This window comes from Doryrhamphus excisus, linkage group LG21 (genome assembly GCF_037039965.1).
Source record: "Doryrhamphus excisus strain RoL-2023G ecotype Guam linkage group LG21, RoL_Dexc_Guam_v1.1, whole genome shotgun sequence".
NCBI lineage: Eukaryota > Metazoa > Chordata > Actinopteri > Syngnathiformes > Syngnathidae > Doryrhamphus > Doryrhamphus excisus.
Genome location: NC_136377.1, coordinates 3,562,354 through 3,585,477, shown reverse-complemented (window position 1 = coordinate 3,585,477; position 23,124 = coordinate 3,562,354). Strand labels below are relative to the sequence as shown.

Genomic DNA, 23,124 nt, shown 5'->3' with positions numbered 1-23,124 from the left:
TGAAAATCACTGATATAGAATATTATTAAGAATGCCAACATTGAGCATGTCAATTTCAAACGTTGCCTCTATTTTTCAATCAACCACTTGAACTTGGACTGAAACATTCCCTAAAGGTGCTCCATTAGACTCCTGAGCACAAACCACCTTTGGAGGACCCTAATCCTATTTTCTAACGGTATTTTTACCTCAGCCAACTAAGGTCATGTTTTCATCGCAGTTTGTTAGTGAGCAGGATTATGCAAAGACTACTTAATCTGGATGGGATTTTAAAAAAATACCAACTATAAATTGTGAGCATTTGTAGCCATTTTCTTTCATTCATCAGTAAATTATACAGGTATTCAGGTGTTTACAAGGGATGCTCTGACCAGGGTTTGATCACCCAGGAATGAAATCTGCTAATACCGATCATATGGACCATACAGGAGACTCTAGATATGAGAGTGAAAATGGCCGGTCATTTCATCTGATCAATTATTTTTGGGGTTACTTGCTCAATCTTTGTTTGCGCGGTGAATTAGTGGTTAGCATGTTAGTTACACAGTCAGGAGACCAAGGTTCGAATCGTTTGTGGAGATGCTTGTTCTCCACTTTGTTATCTCCGGTTTGAATGTTAGGTTAATTGGCAACTCTGAATTGTGAATGGTTGTTTGTCCATATATGCTTTCTCTATATGGTGAGACAACCGGAATAACAACTGGGATAGACTCCAGCATATAAGTGGCATAGAAAATGCACGGATGAACTACCACCAGTGAGATCGTTTTCATGGCATGTGTTGGCAGTTAAGTTCCGCAGTCAAGGCAGAAAATTTGTTTGGCAAAACCGTCTGCATTTCACAGGGCGTATAACATGTCAGCGCTCGCTCGCTCGCTCGCTGTTGTGCACCAGGAACTTCTCTTCACCAAATATTTAAACGTTTGAAGTCCGAGCCACACTTTAGCACTTGTGCTCTCATTGCTTCTCTGCTTCTGGTACAGTAGCTATTCTATCTTGTCATCTATTTACATACCTTTTAAGGAAGCATTTTTTTATTCCTAACAAAGACCAGCAGTAGATTCCTAAAACTTGTTATGTAGAACAAGAGTCGCCCAACCACTTAGGAAACAGGTTTGTTAGATTAGAAGTTTTCATTCATTCTTTTTCTACCGCTTTTTCCTCACGAGGGTTGCGGGGGAACGGGGGGTGCTGGAGCCTATCCCAGCTGTCTTTGGGCGAGAGGCGGGGTACACTCTGGACTGGTGGCCAGCCAATCACAGGGCACATATAGACAAACAACCATTCACACTCACATTCATACCTATATGGACAATTTGGAGTCGCTAATTAACCTAGCATGTTTTTGGAATGTGGGAGGAAACCGGAGTAGATTATAAGTTTTGACTTACAAAATTAAATTAAATTGATGATTTTAGCATTTTTGCTTTTTTCTGTTTTGTGAAATGATATTCTTACAATGCACGGGTCAATAGAAAAACAGCCAAAAATGGCTGATGTTTAGCACCACTACTACCTATAAACAGCCGAAGACTTCTTTCATGTAGAGGATCTTTGACAAGAATTTCTGGAATTGTCTATTCCTAAAAACTAAGGATCGACCGATACATCGCTCGGCCCATATTTGCGTTTTTTTCCTTGAATCGGTATCGGCCGATACACGCGTGGATTCACCGATATATTTTCCGCCGCATCATTTACAGTCAGGCAAGACTTTCACATACAAGATATTTCACTGCAGTAGTAGTAGCAGTGGATTCCTACCATCAGAAGAATACTACTGTAATTCAAAGCATCTGTGACTCACATTTTTGCAGCAGGTCCTTAAAAAACAGCAGTACGCTCCTGTCATACATAGGATCTTTGATGAGCATCGACTGTCACATCAACACAACACTCCTTTTATACAGTGTTTTTGCAATGAATGATAAAAACAGTAGGGTACTCCTGTCATATATGGGATCTTTGACTGACGTTTTTCCAAGTACAACCTATGTCAAATCTGTCTGTGTGTATTCATTAGTCAGGCTGGGTCATCACCGCTGACGTTAATTACAAATACTCCCGCCCCCGTCCCCCCCGTCCCCACCCGTGTATGTACACTATGTTACTTTCCACCCTCATTCAGCATGTCGATTGACTTTACTGACAACAGTCAGTCTTTAGCACACGAACACTTCCTGGTCTGCCTCATTTACTCCATAAACTTCCATGGCGGTCGGGTGCACATATCCCGTGTCACGTCCTGCTGTTTTTACTGACATCCTACTCTTCTCCTGATTGGCTGCTTGGCAGGCTGCTATGTTGAAGCCAATGTAGTCCAAACCGTGGACCTCGCTTGTCTTTGTGTAGGCCTCGTAGCAGGTGTCCAAGTGTTACATTGACTCACATCATGTCGTGACACACAATGTTTTTTTTTTTTTTTTTTTTTATACAAGGCATTAAAAATGCGGAATGTTTATTTAATTAGTATGAGATGTTTATGGCCGTCATGAATATTCATTTCAGTTGCCACGGGATTCCTGCCTTGTGTGCAAAGAAAGTCAGCAAAAACACCACAAACATCGTGACAGCATTTTTTATATTTATGGTGTTGCAACTTGAAACTCGGCGGCACGGCGGTCGAGTGGTTAGCGCCGCAGACCTCATAGCTAGGAGACCAGGGGTCAATTCCACCCTCTCTGTGTGGAGTTTGCATGTTCTTCCTGTGCATCTCCGGGTACTCCGGTTTCCTCCCACATTCCAAAAACATGCTAGGTTAATTAGCGACTCCAAATTGTCCATAGGTATGAATGTGAGTGTGAATGGTTGTTTGTCTATATGTGCCCTGTGATTGGCTGGCGAACCAGTCCAGGGTGTACCCCGCCTCTCGCCCGAAGACAGCTGGGATAGGCTCCAGCATCCCCGCGACTTTCGTGAGGAAAAAGCGGTAGAAAATGAATGAATGAATGAACTTGAAACTCATCTCATATAGAAGATCTTTGATTCGTTGTCACTAGTGTCCATATAGAGGATCTTCGACTCGTTCTTTCTTTCAGTGGGACAGTTTTCTTTTGGTCGGGCATTCTTCCTTGGTCCACACATGATAAATGGTAGGATTTTGCGACACTGGAGTGTGTGTGTGTGTGTGTGTGTGTGTATGTAGGGTACTAAATGAAAAGTAAATGAAAGCTAATAAGGACACTGGGGGAAATGGATGCAGTGCGCCTCAGGCCTCAGCTATCCATCTGATTTAAAACACACAATGTGTCAGCAGCAAATTGGATCTGGCTGGAGCAAGAAGGTTGCCTGACACACACAAACATGCACTCAAACAAGCACACACACACACACACACACACACACGCTAATGCCGCATGTCAAAAGTCCATTTTTATTGAAATGTATGCAGAAAACCTGAGGAAGTAAATTCATATGAGTGGACGTAGATGTAGTTGTCACAACGTCCACACCCACTGTAGTTCTTTCTGGCTTTACCAGACCAGTTTTTCATTGCAGATTTACATCAATCCTAGAGCCTAGACCTAAATCCAACTGAAATTCAGGACTTACACCCCTCACCTCTGTTATAATTCATAGTGTTTTTTTAAATGATGTGGCGGAGGTTGTGCGGACATTTTGCTAACAATTTTTTATCAAATTTGTCAGTCCCCTAAAGGTGTCCAAAGTGTGTCCCGGGGGCCATTTACGACTCATGGCCCTTTTTTCATTTGCACATTCTAAAAATACAATTGAACAAGAAAAGTCATATTACGGAAATAATAACAAAATATTAGGAGACTAAAGTCATCCTATTAAGAGGAAAATATAGAATAAAAATTATAGAAATATAGAAATATTAAAGATGAAAATATGTATTTTTTATGAGGACCAGACAGATTTTTTAATTTTATGTTTCCTTTTTGTTGTACGTTAAAATTCATAGTGTTTTTTTTAATGATGTGGCGTTTAACAGACGGAGGTTGTGCAGACATTTATGCTAACAATTTTTATCAAATTTGTCAGTCCCCTAAAGGTGTCCAAAGTGTGTCCCGGGGGCCATTTATGACTCGTGGCCCTTTTTTTTTTTTTGCACATTCTAAAAATACAAGTCATTTAACGGAAATAAAAACAAAATATTAGGAGACTAAAGTCATCCTATTAAGAGGAAAATATAGAATAAAAAATATAGAAATATTAAAGATGAAAATATGTATTTTTTTATATGAGGAGCAGACAAGCCGAAGAATTAAGTTACATTGAGTAAGTTACAATAAGATCATAGTAATAAGCTGTATTACATATGTGAATACAAGAAAAAAATGTCCAAGAAGACAGTTGAAAAGTAAAATAAAGACAAAAAAAAGGAAAATTAAGCAAAAAAGTGCAACATTCATACTAATAATACACTTTGTCACTGATAACGCATAGCTGAAACGCAGGCATTTTTTTTTTTAATATAAAAAAAAAATGTGTGCATTTCTACATGGGTTGGTGTAAACAATGTGAAAGTATGCGGTCCTTAATGGATAGAGCACATTCCGTTGTTGAGAAATTTGAAGTAAACTCAAAAAGTATACACAGACACCAAATTTCAGTTTGTATGGTGTCGTGTGGCTTGATTTCGGATGTTTTTAAAACAAAATGTCACCTTTGTTACAAAAATTTACCTTCCCATTTTACCTTTACTCTGGATGAAATAAAAGTAGATTAGATGTAAAATGACCGTCTAACCAGTACCATTGAGCTTCTAGTATGCTTGTATCGATTAAAAATAGATTGTGTGGTTGACACCTCTTATCCCGACTCTCCGTGTGGTTTCTTTCCATCGTTTTCTATAAAGCACCGCATTCCGATAGAGCATAAAGTCACTTCCCTTGGAGGGCTTTAATCATGTGACTTCAAGACTTTTTCTGTGTGTGGTTCTCTGCTTGCCACATGACAGAAAGCATAATACTGTAGGAAAGCTTCCATAATATACACTCCATGATACTACAGTGTCAATCGCCTACAATATGTACTTTCTGATATTGTTATCATTTTTATCATTTGTTTATCATTTGTCCATCACAGTATCTTCATTATCGGAAAATGATGATATTGATGATCGGAAAGATATTATGCAACCTTTGAAGATGGGATCAGGACATCTCTTATGATTAGTAGTACCCTAGTAATAAGATAGCGTCCAGTTGAATTCATACAATTAATATACATACGATCTTATGTACCAGTCGTATTTACCTCCGCATAGGTCTGAAAAGTCCACCGTTCATTCATTCATTCTTTCATTTTCTACCGCTTTTTTCCTCACGTGGGTCGCGGGGGTGCTGGAGCCTATCCCAGCTGTCTTCGGGCGAGAGGCGGGGTACACACCCTGGACTGGTCGCCAGCCAATCACAGGGCACATATAGACAAACAACCATTCACACTCACATTCATACCTATGGACAATTTGGAGTCGCCAATTAACCTAGCATGTTTTTGGAATGTGGGAGGAAACCGGAGTACCCGGAGAAAACCCCCCAAAAAAAGGTTTAGTCATCAGCAAAATAACATAGCTAAGTTTCAGAAAAATATCCGTTCCTGACTAAAAAAATGGAGAAAAATACATTACATTACAAATACATTTCATTAGAGCCCTCTAAATTTGAAATAACACCCCTATAGTCACTTTACCAACATTCATATCTATGGACAATTTGGAGTCGCCAATTAACCTAGCATGTTTTTTGGAATGTGGGAGGAAACCGGAGTACCCGGAGAAAACCCACGCATGCACGGGAAGAACATGCAAACTCCACACAGAGATGGCAGAGGGTGGAATTGAACCCTGGTCTCCTAGCTGGGAGGTCTGCGCGCTAATCACTCGTCCGCCATGCCGCCCTATCCCATTTTAATTAATCATAATAATGTTTGTAATGAAATAAGAAAAAAAATAATCTGTATGTATGCTGCATACATATACATACTTATATATATGTGTGTATATATATATATATATAGATATTGTAAGTGTATATGTGAGATACACTCCACACAGAGATGGCCGAGGGTGGAATTGAACCCTGGTCTCCTAGCTGTGAGGTCTGCACGCTAACCACTAGACCGCCATGCCGCCCGAAAAGTCCACCATTGACCCCAATAATCCCACTAAAGCTAATGTTAAAGCTAGCCAAAGCGGCCTGCTGTTAGCGCTTATGAGCGTGATGAGGAAAATTATGCAGAATAGACAAAAATCATTGCATACATGTACGAAAAATCGCTAATCCAAATGTCTATAATCAAATAGAAATATTATTACTTTACCGCTTTATTGCCAATGTTGCTGAGCTCGGAAGTGTCCTAGCCTTCTGCCAAACCTAGAGTTCAAACCCTCCGCAAATTTTTCCTCACGGGCGTCCTAATTGTTACTCAGCTCTGCAACAATGGACTCGAGAAGACTGACATCAGCTTTTCTATGCCTAACAGCAACTTCAATTAAAGGGACTCTGTAGTGACCGAGATAATCGACCTTAGTGAGCATCCTTGATAAGTACCACTACTTATCAAGAGGACTTATAAAGACTTATAAAGAGGACATTGGAACATTTTACACCTCTTCAGTTGGAAGAGATGAGTCATACTGTTCGTTAGAAGCTAATTTACAGAATCAAGGTTGCTTTTCTTTTCCTTTCCTTTTAGTCTGCATGTTGCTACGGGACCTTGTCCATAAGCACTCGCAGCTTGTGTGTGTGATGATGCAAAAGTGAAAAACCTATTAAAAAAAGGGGAAAAAAACTATCTCGTAAAGAACTATATTGGTTATGAGGATAACTGCCAAAATGCTAACAGTTGACAACCTAACATATAACCCAATATAGCCTATTGAGGTAATGAAGATGCTAACATCTATCGTGTCAAACGTTCATTGAAGTTAGGAACTACCCTTTAAAGCCTAAGAAAAATTATTTTTTTCAGATTAAACAGCATTATTAGAGCCCTGTAGACATGACAAAACACGACTATAGTCACATTTATACTCTTTTTATTTACAACATATTGCGCAACTGCAGGGTCTTGAGACACATGCTAACTCGCAAACTAGAGAGCTAGCGACCTAAACGGTAGCCTTCAAGTTATTTCCTTTAAACTTAAATAGCCAAAAACTTACCACTTCCACACGGATAGGGAGGATAACTATTAACAGTTATTTAACCTTTAACATGAACATTAATCAAACGTAATAATTTTTTCTGGGTACATGATAGCATACAGCATCCATATCAAACTTGCGCGGGCCGCACTAACATTAAACTTTCATATCAAGGCGGGGGCCTCAAACTAGTGTCGGGCCGCGTGTTTGAGACCCCTGTGTTAAGTGCTATCTGGAAAATGCTAGCAAGCCAACAACTGATATGCGAACATTGTAAAAACCTAATGTGATTTATAAAATGCTCACATGCCAAAAGTTATAATGTTTGTGTGTTTACATTATGTGCTATCTTATGTGCTATCCTATTGATGTTGATGAAATGCTAACATATCAAGAGCTAGGGTGCTAGTGAAGCTATGTGAGATACATTTAAGCGCCGTCTACAAAATGCTAACAAGCCAACAGCTGATCTGCTAACTTGTTAAAAAGCTAAAGACTATGTTAGCCACTATCTTGAAAACCTAATGTGATACATTAAAGGCTCATATGCTAATAGTTCTCGGTTATATTATGTACTCTCAGAATCCTATTGATGTAAACAAAATGCTAACATGTCAACAGCAAGGATGCTAATTAATCTATGGGGGCTACTTTTTAATTTTATTTTATTTTATTTTGGATTTTTTATTAAATACGATAGGGGATATAAAATTGTTGAAGTGCTAAGTTGTAGCCTGACATCTTTAAAGCCTAAAAGTGTCCGAAAAAAATGCTAACATGCCAGTGTTTGCTATGCTTGTTGGATTAAGTCATGCTAGCTCGTTAGCTAACAGTATCAGAACAGTAACCGTAGCACCAACACAACATAAAAGTCCTCCAATCAGATTTTTTACCACTGTAAAAGCAGATCAAGGATCGCCCTGGCAACCGCTGTCCTCGTTACAAGCAGTTGATGCAAGTTAGCATTACCCCATATTGTTGCTTTAATGAGACGTACAAGAAAACACTATGGGTAGAACGTGTCCCGAATGATTCCAAAAGTGTCACATCACGGGAGCACAAAGGAGTCCAGCGGTGCGAAATGATGCTTGAAGTGACAGCGAGTAAGATGAAAGGGTGGGCCCTGGGGGAAGTCAAGGCTGGGGGTCCGGACAAGAGGGGACCGTCACACAATCACATGATGGCCTCTGAAACAAGGGACGCTTTATGTCCTCTACTCAGTGACTCCAAAGATCACATCTACACAAACACAGGGGGGGGGGGGGGGGGAAACCCTGTGCTTGTCTCTGGGTAGGTGAGTTGGATAATCCTATGAATCGCCTGACCTCCTCCATACACCCTGTCACCCCATTGGCTGATGGGGGGAGGAGGCGGAGGAAGGAAGGAGGCGGAATGGCAGCACTAATATTATTATGTAACCTTGACAGATGGGAGTGGAGTGTTGTGATGCAGAAAGAGGAAGTGCAAGCAGGGAAAGACAGGAAGAGAAAAAAAAAGGTGAAATGATGGCTCATATTTCCTGATTGAGCATAAACAAACTATATCTGTACATGAAGGCGTCATGGCATTGAAACATCCAAATGTCATGAATGGGACATTTAGGAAATACATCAACGGGCCATGAAATAAACCAATAAAAATGTCAAGACATTTTTATTTTTATTTTTATTTTTATTTTTATTTTTATTTTTATTTTTATTTTTATTTTTATTTTTAATTATTATTTTTAATTATTATTTTTAATTATTATTTTTAATTATTATTTTTAATTATTATTATAAACTATTTGAAATATAATTGCGCCTTTTCTGGAGATTAGCATTCCAGTTAACTGACAGGTGGTCTGCTCTGCGATTGGCTGGCGACCAATCCAGTGTTTACCCCCCCTCCCCCTCTTGGATGGCGTCATCTGGAATAGGCTCCAACACGCCCCCCGCGACCCTAGTGAGGATAAGCGGCATAGAATTGATGGATTGACGGATGACAGGTGGTCATTCCACAATGTTGTGTACGTCCATGTTTATGTTCCATCATCCATCTTTACTCATACTGTAAATCAGGGGTCTCAAACTCAATTTACCTGGGGGGCCACTGGAGCTAGGGTCTGGGTGAGACTGGGCTGCATCAGGTTTTCCAAAAAAAAAAAAAAAAAAAAACGCATTTATTAAAAACAGAAAAATATACAAACTTTTTCAGTGCTTTGGTTCCAAGTCACATTTATACTTTTTTTATTTACAACATATTGCGCAACTGCAGGGTCTTGAGACACATGCTAACTCGCAAACTAGAGAGCTAGCAACCTAAACGGTAGCCTTCAAGTTATTTCCTTTAAACTTAAATAGCCACTTAAATACCACTTCCACACGGATAGGGAGGATAACTATTAACAGTTATTTAACCTTTAACATGAACATGAATCAAACGTAATAATTTTTTCTGGGTACATGATACCATACAGCATCCATATCAAACTTGCGCGGGCCGCACTAACATTAAACTTTCATATCAAGGCGGGGGCCTCAAACTAGTGTCCTGCGGGCCACATTTGGCGTGTTTGTGTCCATTAGTGTTTCAACATTTCAGCATACTTGATATATGTTTACTGCTGTCCACAGCATGTGTTTGTATTTGTTAACATGTGAAAGCCTGACTGGGGTGTGTGTTTGTTTAAGTATTTGACAGATGGAGCGCATAGAAGGAGTTCATACAGTTCAGAACAAGCTTCTCCTAATGAGGCTTGATCCCTCATCCAGTTAGTTTCTAGAGCTGTGGGAGGGTGAGTGATAGCGGCGCACGTACGTACGGTATATCTAACACCAACCCGTGGGCTTTTTATGACACGTGTGCAGGCATATATTCATTTTCTATCCCATATTCCGTGAAAACTGGCCAACAAGCATTTTATACGTCACTCTCGAAATTAAAAGCCATTCATTAAATAAAAACAAATACTGTACAAAAAGTGACAATTTTATAAATACTTTTGTATTGAAGTGAATCAATCAATTAAATAAATTAGTTCAACATTTCTGATTTTTCCCAATTAAGTTTATTTTATCCCATTTTATTCATTAATTCATTCATTCTCTACCGATTTCTCCTCACAAGAGTTGCGGGGGTGCTGGAGCCTATCCCAGCTGACTTCGGGCGAGAGAGCGGGGTACACCCTGGACTGGTGGCCAGCCAATCACAGGGCACATATAGACAAACAACCATTCACACTCACATTCATACCTATGGACAATTTGGAGTCGCTAATTAACCTAGCATGTTTTTGGAATGTGGGAGGAAACCGGAGTACCCGGAGAAAACCCACGCATGCACGGGGAGAACATGCAAACTCCACACAGAGATGGTCGAGGGTGGAATTGAACCCTAGTCTCCTAGGTGTGAGGTCTGCGCGCTAACCACTCAACCACCGTGCCGCCCTATCCCATTTTAATTAATCATAATAATGTTTGTAATAAGAAAAAAAAATCTGTATGTATGCTGCATACATATACATACGTATATATGTGTGTGTGTGTGTGTGTGTGTATATGTAAGTATATATTTATAGATATTGTAAGTGTAATGTATTGTAAGTGTAAATGTGAGATACATGAATGTAACATAGTATGCATGTCTGAAATAAATTAAGAAGAAGAAAAAAAAAGGCATAAATAAACGCTTTTTCATCTCAGCATGTCGTGCTCCCCTTTCCCGACTCTCAGAACTGAACCTCCTGCTCCCTCCCCTACACCACCCCTCCTCTCTGTTTACACAATCTCCCCAGGATTTGTATATTGTCAGATTCCTGGCATCCCAATCGTCCTTCCCCCCCCCCTTGGCGCCTGGCTGCATACCCTTGGAGGGATCCTTAGCGACTTGGCTCTTAAGCTAACCTTCTTAATTGGGTCTCTTCCAAGGTGCAATACCGAGGCCTCAGTTTAATGTGTTGTAAGCCACACTTGGCCGTGTCCTTCCTTCGGGGGTTACCGTGAGGTGTCGGTGCATATGCATGTACCTGTAGGCCATTCTTGTTTGGGGAGACATTCGGTTGACAGGTTAGCTGAATATTGATTCAAACCTACTCGAACACAGTGATTTTCAACCACTGTGCCGCGGCACACTAGTGTACCTTGAGAAACCGTCAGGTGTGCCGTGAGGAATTATCCAATATCACTTTTTATAATTAACATTTATTAATCATCATTTGCAAATATTATGTCAATAGCCATGAATATATGGACCCAAATATTCCAATTGCATTTGGTTTATTTGCTCAAACGGAAAGAATTGAACAGGGATGGAATATTCCTTTAACCAATCCGATTGAGGTATCTTGTACCCGCTCAAACGGAAATTTGCCAGGGTGCGTTCTTCTACGTGGTGTTTTTCTTCTTCTGTTGTTTATTGGCGGTTGGCAAGCAGCTTTCGTGAAACAGAATCTAAACCCTTCTATTCTTTATTCACAAGTCCAGTTTTATTAAAAAAGAAAATATATATCTATATAAAACATGTCCTGAGTTTAATTATAAAATATTAGCAAGATTGAATTTGATCTTTTCCTGTTTAAATTGATCCCGGGTGCGTTCTTTCAGCGCATGCTCAGATATGACGTAACACGCAGATCCAGACGTTCTTCACTTTTAAAAATGGAGGCCAGCAATCGGCACTGGACTAAGCAAAGTTTGTTTTTGATTCAAACTAAATTTCAAGACTGGATAGACGAAAAACTGGCAATACGGAGTTATTCCAACAAGTGAAAGAAAAACTTCGGAAAAGAGTCGGTATCACGTGATGTTGATGTTTACGTTTTACCGCGCATGACCCATTGACTATTCTGGTTGATTTTCACGGCGCATGTAGACAAGAGATTGGAATATTCCTTTCCATGGATACCATTGTTTCCCGAAAGGTGATTGGGAAAGAGAAAAAGTGGTGATGTAAAAACGTGGCTACTGTGGAGTGTCTGTGGTGTAAAGACTGGCAGAGCAATGTAATATTGGTCCGTGTGGCAACACCTACCTTGTTCCTCCCATAGACTTATTGATGCACGTGTGAGGTCGTGGTGACATTTTGGAACTTTTTTGGTTAGTGGTGTGCCACAAGATTTTTCCAATGTAAAAAAACGTGCCGTGGCTCAAAAAAGGTTGAAAATGACTGCTCTAACACGATATGTATACATATAATGAATGCTGAATAATGGAGTGAGAGCTGCATGCAAAATCGTTATGAAGCTCAGCAACATAGACAAGAGCCAAGCTACTGCGGAAGCAGTCCCTTTCATAGTTGACAGCAATGTGTGACATTGACATAATAGCTTTCATGCAATGTACAGTAGCTCCTACCTGACATACTTTCTGTATATGCTGGCACTTTGCCAACAATACGCCGAGTTCAGCTCGCTTCTAAATATAGGACAGAATTGTGTAAGTGTGTGTGAGTGGGAGATTCTGAAGGGTCTTGTTGCACAATTGGAGATTTAGTTTAGCTAGTGCAGACATTTGGTGAATTTCCATTATTTCTTATGGGGGAAAAATGGATTTGGTTAGTGTCCGTTTTGGTTAGAGTCTGCCTTTCTGTAACAAATTAATGACGCTAACTGAGGTTCCATTATAGTACACGATCTAATGCTGTCTGCTGGTTTGAATAATTATGCTACATTTTTATATTTTACCAGCTTCAATTCCATGAAAAGCTTCTACAATATACTGCTTTTTTTTGCTGTCGTTGTCACTCAGAATCAGAATCAGAAAAGGGTTTATTGCCAGGTATGATCAAACACATACTAGGAATTTGTTTTGGTGAAGTAGGTGCAGACACATCTATTAAAAAAAGAATGAAAAATACAAAATACACAGAATAAACAGTATAAATATATGTACACAGTCTGTTTTTTGTGTATTATTCCGGAAGTGCAGTCTTTTTCCTAAGAGGCCAAAACTGGGCGTTAATGTAACGCATATAGTGAAAATATACTCCTATTCCGTGTGGAAGTGGTATATTGTTTTGTTTCTTACTTTGTCCTTCTTCTCCACTCCTGTTTGAAACCCTTTTTTTTTAAAGGGGAACTGCAAACTTAATGCAAACGCATATGTCTTTCTCTTTTCTATGCATTATAACACGGGAAAACTAGTTAATATGAGCTAGCTAACAACGCACGTCATTGGGATTTTGACTATGAAGGCTTCTAAAATTGATTTACAAAACAACGGTAGCCGAAAGCAAAGAATAACCGATGTGTAAAGGTGACTATAGGGGTGCTATTTCATGCGAGCAGGGCTTTAATAAGTAATAAACAGGTTTTCTATGCTGCCAACTATGAAAGTGTTATATTATTATTCACAGCACAGCAATGGGCATCAATGTCATTCATTCATTCATTTTCTACCGCTTTTCCTCATGAGGGTCGCAGGGGGTGCTGGAGCCTATCCCAGCTGTCTTCGGGCGAGAGGCGGGGTACACCCTGGACTGGTGGCCAGCCAATCACAGGGCATCACTGTATCTCTTTGCAGTCAAAATGCCATCAATAAAACTTCAACCTGTTCCGCATTTATTTCCACACTTTCAAAAGTCATACTGTATATTCTTTCTCTTCCAGATCATCACCAAGAGCGGCAGCCGTGTCCAGCAGTTCTGTGGTGGTGCAGGGCCAGTCCAAACCCAACGGACAGGCCCACAAGGTGTGTTTGGTGTGCTCGGACGAAGCCTCCGGATGCCACTACGGGGTGGTAACCTGCGGCAGCTGCAAGGTGTTCTTCAAGAGGGCCGTGGAAGGTTAGTGTTTTATTCTGATAACACAACAGGCGCCATGTTTACAACAAGTGGTACGGTTTGGTTCACGGCTTGGGGGGGGGGGGGGGTCAAAAATGTCCCACTTGTAGTGTTTCCCACTCTATAACACACTTTAGTGAAGAGTAAAACACCCAGTGTAATAGTTAGCACTTTTTATTCTGTGAATTAGAAATTGACTTAACTGATTAATCGATTGGCGGCACGGCGGTCGAGTGGTTAGCGCGCAGACCTCACAGCTAGGAGACCAGGGTTCAATTCCACCCTCGGCTATCTCTGAGTGGAGTTTGCATGTTCTTCCCCTGCATGCGTGGGTTTTTTCTCCGGTGTTTTTTCATTCCAAAAACATGCTAGGTTAATTAGCGACTCCAAATTGTCCATAGGTATGAATGTGAGTGTGAATGGTTGTTTGTCTATATGTGCCCTGTGATTGGCTGGCGACCAGCTCAGGGTGTACCCCGCCTCTCGTCTGAAGACAGCTGGGTTAGGCTCCAGCACCCCCCGCGACCCTCGTGAGGAAAAGCGGTAGAAAATGAATGAATGAATGAATGATTAATCGATTAATTTTCCCATAATTGATCAAGCCTCATTCCTCAGTGGACATTGTTTCACAATCCGAACTGAAGTTTACCACCAAATGTAAACATGGCGTCTTCGGTGATTGTATGTATGGTCTAAGGGCGAGGCATCGAACTTGTCCCGCAGGTCATGCATGTTTAGTGGCGGAATATGTGACCTCAGTAGGTTATGACCTCTGTTGGGGGGGGCCTTAAGCCTCCAATGATCCCAGCACCTCCACCTGACAGGACAAACATCACATACTTTTTTAGCTGTGCTAGCTTGCATAGCGCTGTGGTTTTCAGCTTTGGTCCATGAAGTTTTTGCATGACTACACATTTTCTCTTTTGTCGTCTTTTGGCTGCAAGAAAAAAAACATCGCTAAAGAAATGTCTTTGTTTCCACATACCTTAACTAGGCCGCATTACTGCAACTCAACTTTGAAGGCCTTTTTTTTTTTTTTTTTTTTACTTTTCTCAGAATGTTATATCTGTTATTTTTTGTTTGTTTGTTTTTCTCCTCCCGCCCCGCTCTCAAACAACCCACCTCCGCTCTCCATTTTGTGGTCGTTGTCTCATTGCCGAAGGATGGAGAGCACGACAAAAGACAGATGGTAAATAAAAGCACCTTTAATAATGCTAATCATGCTGCTAATAATCACAATATGATGCTCTTTATGATCATTTGTCCCTGTAACTCTGCTTTGTCCTCATGCTCAGCCTCTTCTTCTTCTTCTTCTTCTACTTCTTCTTCTACTAATGCATGCAATTGTTCATTCAAGCCTTCAAATGACGTGTGAGGGATTTTTATACGCTTTGCTTTTGATTTGGAATGAACCACTTGGTCATTCAGACAGGGTTCCATGTGGCTGCTTGACTACCATGTTCAAACTTCCCAACAATTGTCTCATAGGAAACACATTAAAGGGAATTCATTCATTCCAGATCATATCCAGATTATAAAACCAGTCACAAAACTACACATATTACTGCGATACTGTCACTTGGAGACCTTTTAGAAGTACTGCCAGGGTTTAATTAGCAAGATAACGTCTTCTGAGAGATGCGGTAGACCAGGGGTCTCAAACTCAATTTACTTGGGGGGCCACTGGAGCTAGGGTCTGGGTGAGACTGGGCCGCATCAGGTTTTCAAAAAAAAAACGCATTTATTAAAAAAAAAAAAATTAAAAAACTTCGCCTTGGTTCCAATTATCTACAATAAAAGCTCTGATAAAACATTCCACTGTTCTCAAATATCTTACTTTTTATTTTTCTACACAAAATAAGATGAAAAATAAATAAACAAATCAAGAATAAAGAAAATCAATCAATGAGTAATACATAAATATAATAATTATAATAATAAAACAACAAATAATAAAAACTTAAGAAACCGCATATAGTTGGTGGGTAGACAAATTATTTTTTTCAGATTAAAATGAACAAAGCATTATTAGAGCCCTGTAGACATGACAAAACACGACTATAGTCACATTTATACTCTTTTTATTTACAACATATTGCGCAACTGCAGGGTCTTGAGACACATGCTAACTCGCAAACTAGAGAGCTAGCGACCTAAATGGTAGCCTTCAAGTTATTTCCTTTCAACTTAAATAGCCAAAAACTTACCACTTCCACACGGATAGGGAGGATAACTATTAACAGTTATTTAACCTTTAACATGAACATTAATCAAACGTAATAATTTTTTCTGGGTACATGATACCATACAGCATCCATATCAAACTTGCGCGGGCCGCACTAACATTAAACTTTCATATCAAGGCGGGGGGCCTCAAACTAGTGCCGCATGTTTGAGACCCCTGCGGTAGACTGTAAGCGTAATCCCTCATTCAGATAAGAAAACAATTCTTTCAAAGTAAAACTTTTCAATTTAAGTCACGATGCAGAAATGGCACCGGGGGAATGATGATCCACATCACAGTCCACGCACAGTCCATACGCTCTCTAATCTATGTATTATTTATGTTTCTGTAGCAAATATGCAGAGATGTTGATTATGGAAGCAGCGGGTCCTTTCGCTTGTACTCGGGGTTAGGAGATTTAGTGTGCGAGTTTTCCTTCATATTTAATGCGGCGGTGGTGTTGTGGGCCCTGTTAAGTAGCCGTAGCGGAGCAGAGAGTATTGGACTGACTAACTGAGCTTCAGCTGCTACTTTTTGACACCACAGATGGCGGTTTTACGCCACTGGTGTTTTTTTGGCGATGACTTCCTGCAAAATCACAGAGTTTATGTAGATTGGATGTGGTTGTTTTGTACGGATAGTTTTGTGACTGTCAAGTGATTTTTTGTAGTCATGTCAGAAGCAAACAAACATGATGAACTATTTTTGTTTAGAGATATTTTTGTTTGCAAACAGAAGCCAATCAGATTGTGAACTATGGCATCGCTACTTTGAATTAATACAGTAATATGAAAGTGGCAGTGTGCAATGTTTTATTGTAAACTCTCTTTAGAGGGATTTTTTTTTGTCATTAAGTTGTATGACATCCCCATTAACGGTGACTTACCCCCCCACTTTGTCCCATGAGCTGAGTTTAGGTCGGATTTTGTTAATGAAAAACATAGCCACTTAAAGGGGAACTGCACTGTTTTCGAACTTGACTTATGTTGAACATGAATACATATTTTTGTCAGTTTTCTGCGAATTCCGGCACGAGAAAACGGGTTAATATGCGCTAGCTAGCAAAGGACATCATGGGGAAAACATTCATTTTCTTTTTATTTACAACATATTGCGCAACTGCAGGGTTTTGAGACACATGCTAACTCGCAAACTAGAGAGCTAGCGACCTAAACGGTAGCCTTCAAGTTATTTCCTCTAAACTTAAATACCACTTCCACACGGATAGGGAGGATAACTATTAACAGTTATTTAACCTTTAACATGGGGAAAACATTCATTAATTTTTTACCGCTTATCCTCACGAAGGTCGCGGGGGGTGCTGGAGCCTATCCCAGCTGTCTTCGGGCGAGAGGAAGGGTACACTCTGGACTGGTCGCCAGCCAATCACAGGGCACATATAGACAAACAACCATTCACACTCACATTCATACCTATGGACAATTTGGAGTCACTAATTAACCTAGCATGTTTTTGGAATGTGGGAGGAAACCGGAGTACCCGGAGAAAACCCACGCATGCACGGGGAGAACATGCAAACTCCACACAGAGATGGCCGAAGGTGGGGAAAGACAAAATAAGAAGCCAAAAAGTTACCGCTTCCACACAAAATAGGAGGAGAACTCATTCATTCATTTTTTACCGCTTATCCTCACAAGGGTCGCGGGGGGTGCTGGAGCCTATCCCAGCTGTCTTCGGGCTTGAGGCGGGGTACACCCCGGACTGGTCGCTAGCCAATCACAGGGCACATATAGACAAACAACCATTCACACTCACATTCATACCTATGGACAATTTGGAGTCGCTAATTAACCTAGCATGTTTTTGGAATGTTGGAGGAAACCGGAGTACCCGGAGAAAACCCACACATGCACGGGGAGAACATGCAAACTCCACACGGAGATGGCCAAGGGTGGAATTGAACCCTGGTCTCCTAGCTGTGAGGTCTGTGCGCGCTAACCACTTGCCCACCGTGCCGCCCTGGGGAAAACATAAAAAATAAAAAAACAGTGTTCCAGTTTCATAACTGACATGTATATCAACTAAGCTACTGCAATATTATTATTATTGAAGCAGCTGACATGAAAAATTATTTTTATCTTTAGCGGGCTAACACGACGCCTCGCTAAACGCTCGTCTCAGCATCATGCACAGACGGAGGAGTAGATACCTCGCTTTCAATTTCACTACAAAGATGCTCGTTTTCCGTCAGCATTTTTTTTTTAACCTGAGGACTGGATTGTGAATGATGGGCAAAATTAAAAAAAAATAGTGCATAAATCATTGCTGCGTGCTGTGGCCTGTCCATTGTTGTATACACAATGTATGAAGCCCACCATGCCGTTTTAACGTCTTCATATGCACACGAAAAATCCCCATCAAGGAAGAGGAAGCCCTTTTCGGGAATACATTGTTTTGGGATGACAGCAAAAGATAAAATCCATTAGTCGAGCTTGTGACTCTTCCAGTAAATCCATTGAGGCTCCATACATTTATACACGGTACTCGGAGTAGCAGACTCAGGAGGACTCCATTGTGTCATTCACAGTCCATGGAGTCTTCTGTCTGATGCTGACCCAGATAGAGATTCATGTGACGCTCACACAAGGACGACATGTGCATTAAAAACATTTCTCAAAACAAAGCACATTATGATGCATTCATAATTAATCGTAGGTCAACGCGAGTGACCTCACTTGCTGTCCATAAAGCGTAAAGGGTATTAAACATGCTAATCCTTATGTCATAAATGTTTATATGCATTTATCTAAGGTGGTTTTAACTCTATGGAGCTCATGGATGCATCAAGTAGTGAAAGTGGACATGATGTCATGTGTTGTTTTACAATTGCAGTCATGCAGTACTAAAGGGCAGAGAGGTGCGGGTCGATACTAAACTATCGATTCCTGAGATGATGATAACACATCTTAATGCTGTATGATGGATTCTATGAAAATGTTGATATTTTGATACTCCAGTCCTTTGAGGCGACTGCAGTCACTGTACTTAATTAGAACGATAGAACTTTTAAACTCGACCAGATACATGAGATGTATGGTATCAGCTAGTATTTATATAGTTTTTTTTTTTCTTGTTGACTTGTGGATTCCTACGTTTTTCACCAAAACCAAGCTCGCTAAAACGGCGTGAATATTTTCAGTGTTACAGCATAGAACACCTGTTTACGACCTTGTAAACATGTGTTTAGCATTATTAGAGCCCCCTAGACATGATATAACACCCCTATAATTAACTTTCAAGTCAAATTACTCGATAAAATATTTAAGAATGAAATGGACTGCTCAGATGGAACTGAGAGGAGCTCAGTGAGGGAAGGAGAGGAAGTGATGTCAGGGGTTCAAAGTTCAGTTTCACCTTGGCTTGAGTTAGTTTTTTTTTTACGACTAATAGGCTTCATTCAATGATTTTTTTTTCAATTTATATATTTTGAAAAAGAAAGAGTGATGGCACGGCGGTGGTTAGCGCGCAGACCTCACAGCTAGGAGACCAGGGTTCAATTCCAGCCTCGGCCAGAGTTTGCATGTTCTCCCCGTGCATGCGTGGGTTTTCTCCGGGTACTCCGGTTTCCTCCCACATTCCAAAAACATGCTAGGTTAATTAGCGACTCCAAATTGTCCATAGGTATGAATGTGAGTGTGAATGGTTGTTTGCAGTCCAGGGTGTACCCCGCCTCTCTCGCCCAAAGACAGCTGGGATAGGCTCCAGCAACCCCCGCGATCCTCGTGAGGAAAAAGCGGTAGAAAATTAATGAATGAGTTCTCCTCCTATTTTGTGTGGAAGCGGTAACTTTTTGGCTTCTTATTTTGTCTTTCCCCACCCTCTGCCATCTTTGTGTGGAGTTTGCATGTTCTCCCCGTGCATGCGTGGGTTTTCTCCGGGTACTCCGGTTTCCTCCCACATTCCAAAAACATGCTAGGTTAATTAGCGACTCCAAATTGTCCATAGGTATGAATGTGAGTGTGAATGGTTGTTTGCAGTCCAGGGTGTACCCCGCCTCTCTCGCCCAAAGACAGCTGGGATAGGCTCCAGCAACCCCCGCGATCCTCGTGAGGAAAAAGCGGTAGAAAATTAATGAATGAGTTCTCCTCCTATTTTGTGTGGAAGCGGTAACTTTTTGGCTTCTTATTTTGTCTTTCCCCACCCTCTGCCATCTTTGTGTGGAGTTTGCATGTTCTCCCCGTGCATGCGTGGGTTTTCTCCGGGTACTCCGGTTTCCTCCCACATTCCAAAAACATGCTAGGTTAATTAGCGACTCCAAATTGTCCATAGGTATGAATGTGAGTGTGAATGGTTGTTTGCAGTCCAGGGTGTACCCCGCCTCTCTCGCCCAAAGACAGCTGGGATAGGCTCCAGCAACCCCCGCGACCCTTGTGAGGAAAAAGCGGTAGAAAATGAATGAATGAGTTCTCCTCCTATTTTGTGTGGAAGCGGTAACTTTTTGGCTTCTTATTTTGTCTTTTCCCCACCCTCTGCCATCTCTGTGTGGAGTTTGCATGTTCTCCCCCGTGCATGCGTGGGTTTTCTCCGGGTACTCCGGTTTCCTCCCACATTCCAAAAACATGCTAGGTTAATTAGCGACTCCAAATTGTCCATAGGTATGAATGTGAGTGTGAATGGTTGTTTGTCTATATATATATATATATAATCTTTAGTTTTTGCACTGTATTAAATTTTATTGACACACTTATTATTACAGATAAACACCAATCCCTCTATTCTGTTTTCTCTCTTTCTAACATTCTCTGTCTCTCTATCTTGCTCAAGGCAGACAGCCGCCCCAGGTTTTCCTTCCTGACAGGGTTTTTTTTTATTTCCTTTTCTTCTGTGCTTGCTCATGTAGGGTTTACTGGGTTTTCATTCAAGTATGAGGAATGCTGACCTTATATCTATGAAATCATGTACGGTTGAGAGGGAGTGGGTTCGTTATGTCTGATTGTTCATGATGATCAACAATCACGTACAAACTCGTTCTGACAACTGCAGTACCAACAGGTGATTTGTGGCTGTGTGCCCCCCCACCCCCAATGTCAATACTGCTACACATCTATCGCTTTTTCTGTGTTTTTAAAATAGGTCAGCACAACTACCTATGTGCCGGGAGGAACGACTGCATCATCGATAAGATCCGCAGGAAGAACTGTCCGGCCTGCCGCTTCCGCAAATGCCTTCAAGCTGGAATGAATTTAGACGGTAAGCAAATAGAGCCAACTAACTCGTAGCTTAGTCCTACGAAATTCTCCCATCAAATTCCTCACAATTTGTGGATCACAATTTGTGTGAATGTAGTGAATAAATTAACTCCAAGCAGGATTTATTATATCTCATTGCCAGGTTGAGTGAGTTGCAGGAAGAAAAGCTCTGACTTTGGCTTTGGGAGAAGTTGTTTGATGCCACCTATTGGTTTACATGCTCTGGACCAGGGACGCCCCAAACTTTCATCATGTCTTTTTGGTTGAATTTTATTTCTACAATGTTCTGCAGGCCGCAAATGCCCCCCAGGCTGCACCTTGGACACCCTTTCTCTAGACCTCTGGATCTCTTGGTCTCAAATATTCATTCATTCATTCATTTTCTACCGCTTATCCTCACGAGGGTCACAGGGGTGCTGGAGCCTATTCCAGCTGTCTTTGGGCAAGAGGCGGGGTACACCCTGGACTGGTGGCCAGCCAATCACAGGGCACATATAGACAAACAACCATTCACACTCACATTCATACCTATGGACAATTTGGAGTCGCTAATCAACCTAGCATGTTTTTGGAATGTGGGAGGAAACCGGAGCACCCGGAAAAAAACCCACGCATGCACGGGGAGAACATGCAAACTCCGAGGGTGGAATTGAACCCTGGTCTCCTAGCTGTGAGGTTGGCGCGCTAACCACTCGTCCGCCGTGCCGCCGTCTCAAATATTAGTCCAAAAATATTGAAAATGATGAAGATTAGATTACTTTCTCACTGCATGTAGTCAGCCATGGCATGTCCGACTTGATCTAAATCTCCTACTGCTTCTCCTCCACTTCTGTGTGGAAGTGGTAAAGTTCTGGCTTTTTACTTTTTCCTCACTACGTTTGAAATTCGTTCTTAAATGTATCCATTTTCTATACCGCTTATCCTCACTAGGGTCACAGGCGTGCTGGAGCCTATCCCAGCTTTCTTCGGGCGAGAGGCGGGGTACACCCTGGACTGGTGGCCAGCCAGCCAATCACAGGGCACATATAGACAACCATTCGCACTCACAGGGCACAAAATTAGAATGAGTAAATTACAGAGGCTAACTAGTTAGCTTGGTAGCTTGCATATTTAGAATGTCATAAACAGGTTTTTTTATGCTCTAACTATGACAGTATTTAATTTATTAATATTGAATGATACTTGGCGGAAATGTCCTTATCGCGGTCGGGTCTGGAATCAATTAATCGCAACAAACAAACAAGGAACGACTGTATCGGTGAAATGCAATAGAGAGCATCTCTATAATTCAGTGGGAGCTGAGTGGGGACTGAAGACGGGGACTTGAACACATATCGGGGGTTAGCATGGACACACATTTACACTCTTTTCCACCTTTAATTTTCACTCCTGGCGTTTCCATGGCAACTAAGAGCTACACTTACAGCACTGCTTGTCCATCAAATCCCTTGACTGAGTTATTTTCCTTTTCTCCGACGCTCGCCACAGTGATTGCATGTAATCTCTGACAAGTCCCGATGGATCAGCCAAGGAATGACACAACACATCTGTCTAAATAAAAACATCAGTGTTGTCCTCATTAACCTACATAGATATCCACTGAGTGGTTCTGCTTTGTGGACATTCACACAGAACTAAAGGAAGACGTACTTATACATATTTTACATTTTTTTTTGCGCTAGAAGCAAAAAAGAGGTGATGATGCAACTACAGAATAAAAGAGAACATGTTCGGTGCACCGGCGGTTGAGTGGTTAGTGCGAAGACCTCACAGCTAGGAGGACCAGGGTTCGATTCCACCTTCGGCCATCTCTGTGT

At 41.1% G+C, this 23,124-nt stretch overlaps 1 protein-coding gene across 4 annotated transcripts in view; it reads left to right on the top strand.

The window, feature by feature from the left end:
• LOC131137773 (glucocorticoid receptor-like) overlaps window positions 1-23,124 on the top strand; it is a 64,879-nt gene that overhangs the window by 28,023 nt on the left and 13,732 nt on the right. For 3 of the 4 annotated variants that reach the window (XR_013625138.1, XM_058086030.2, XM_078787505.1), the window contains exons 3-5: window positions 13,701-13,876; window positions 15,036-15,062; window positions 21,192-21,308. Coding sequence is in view for 3 of the 4 variants with exons in the window: in XM_058086030.2 (XP_057942013.2) it covers window positions 13,701-13,876; window positions 15,036-15,062; window positions 21,192-21,308 (320 nt within the window). In the remaining variant the exon portion in view is untranslated. The remainder of the gene's footprint in view (window positions 1-13,700; window positions 13,877-15,035; window positions 15,063-21,191; window positions 21,309-23,124) is intronic. The other variant, XM_058086032.2, reaches the window with a different exon arrangement.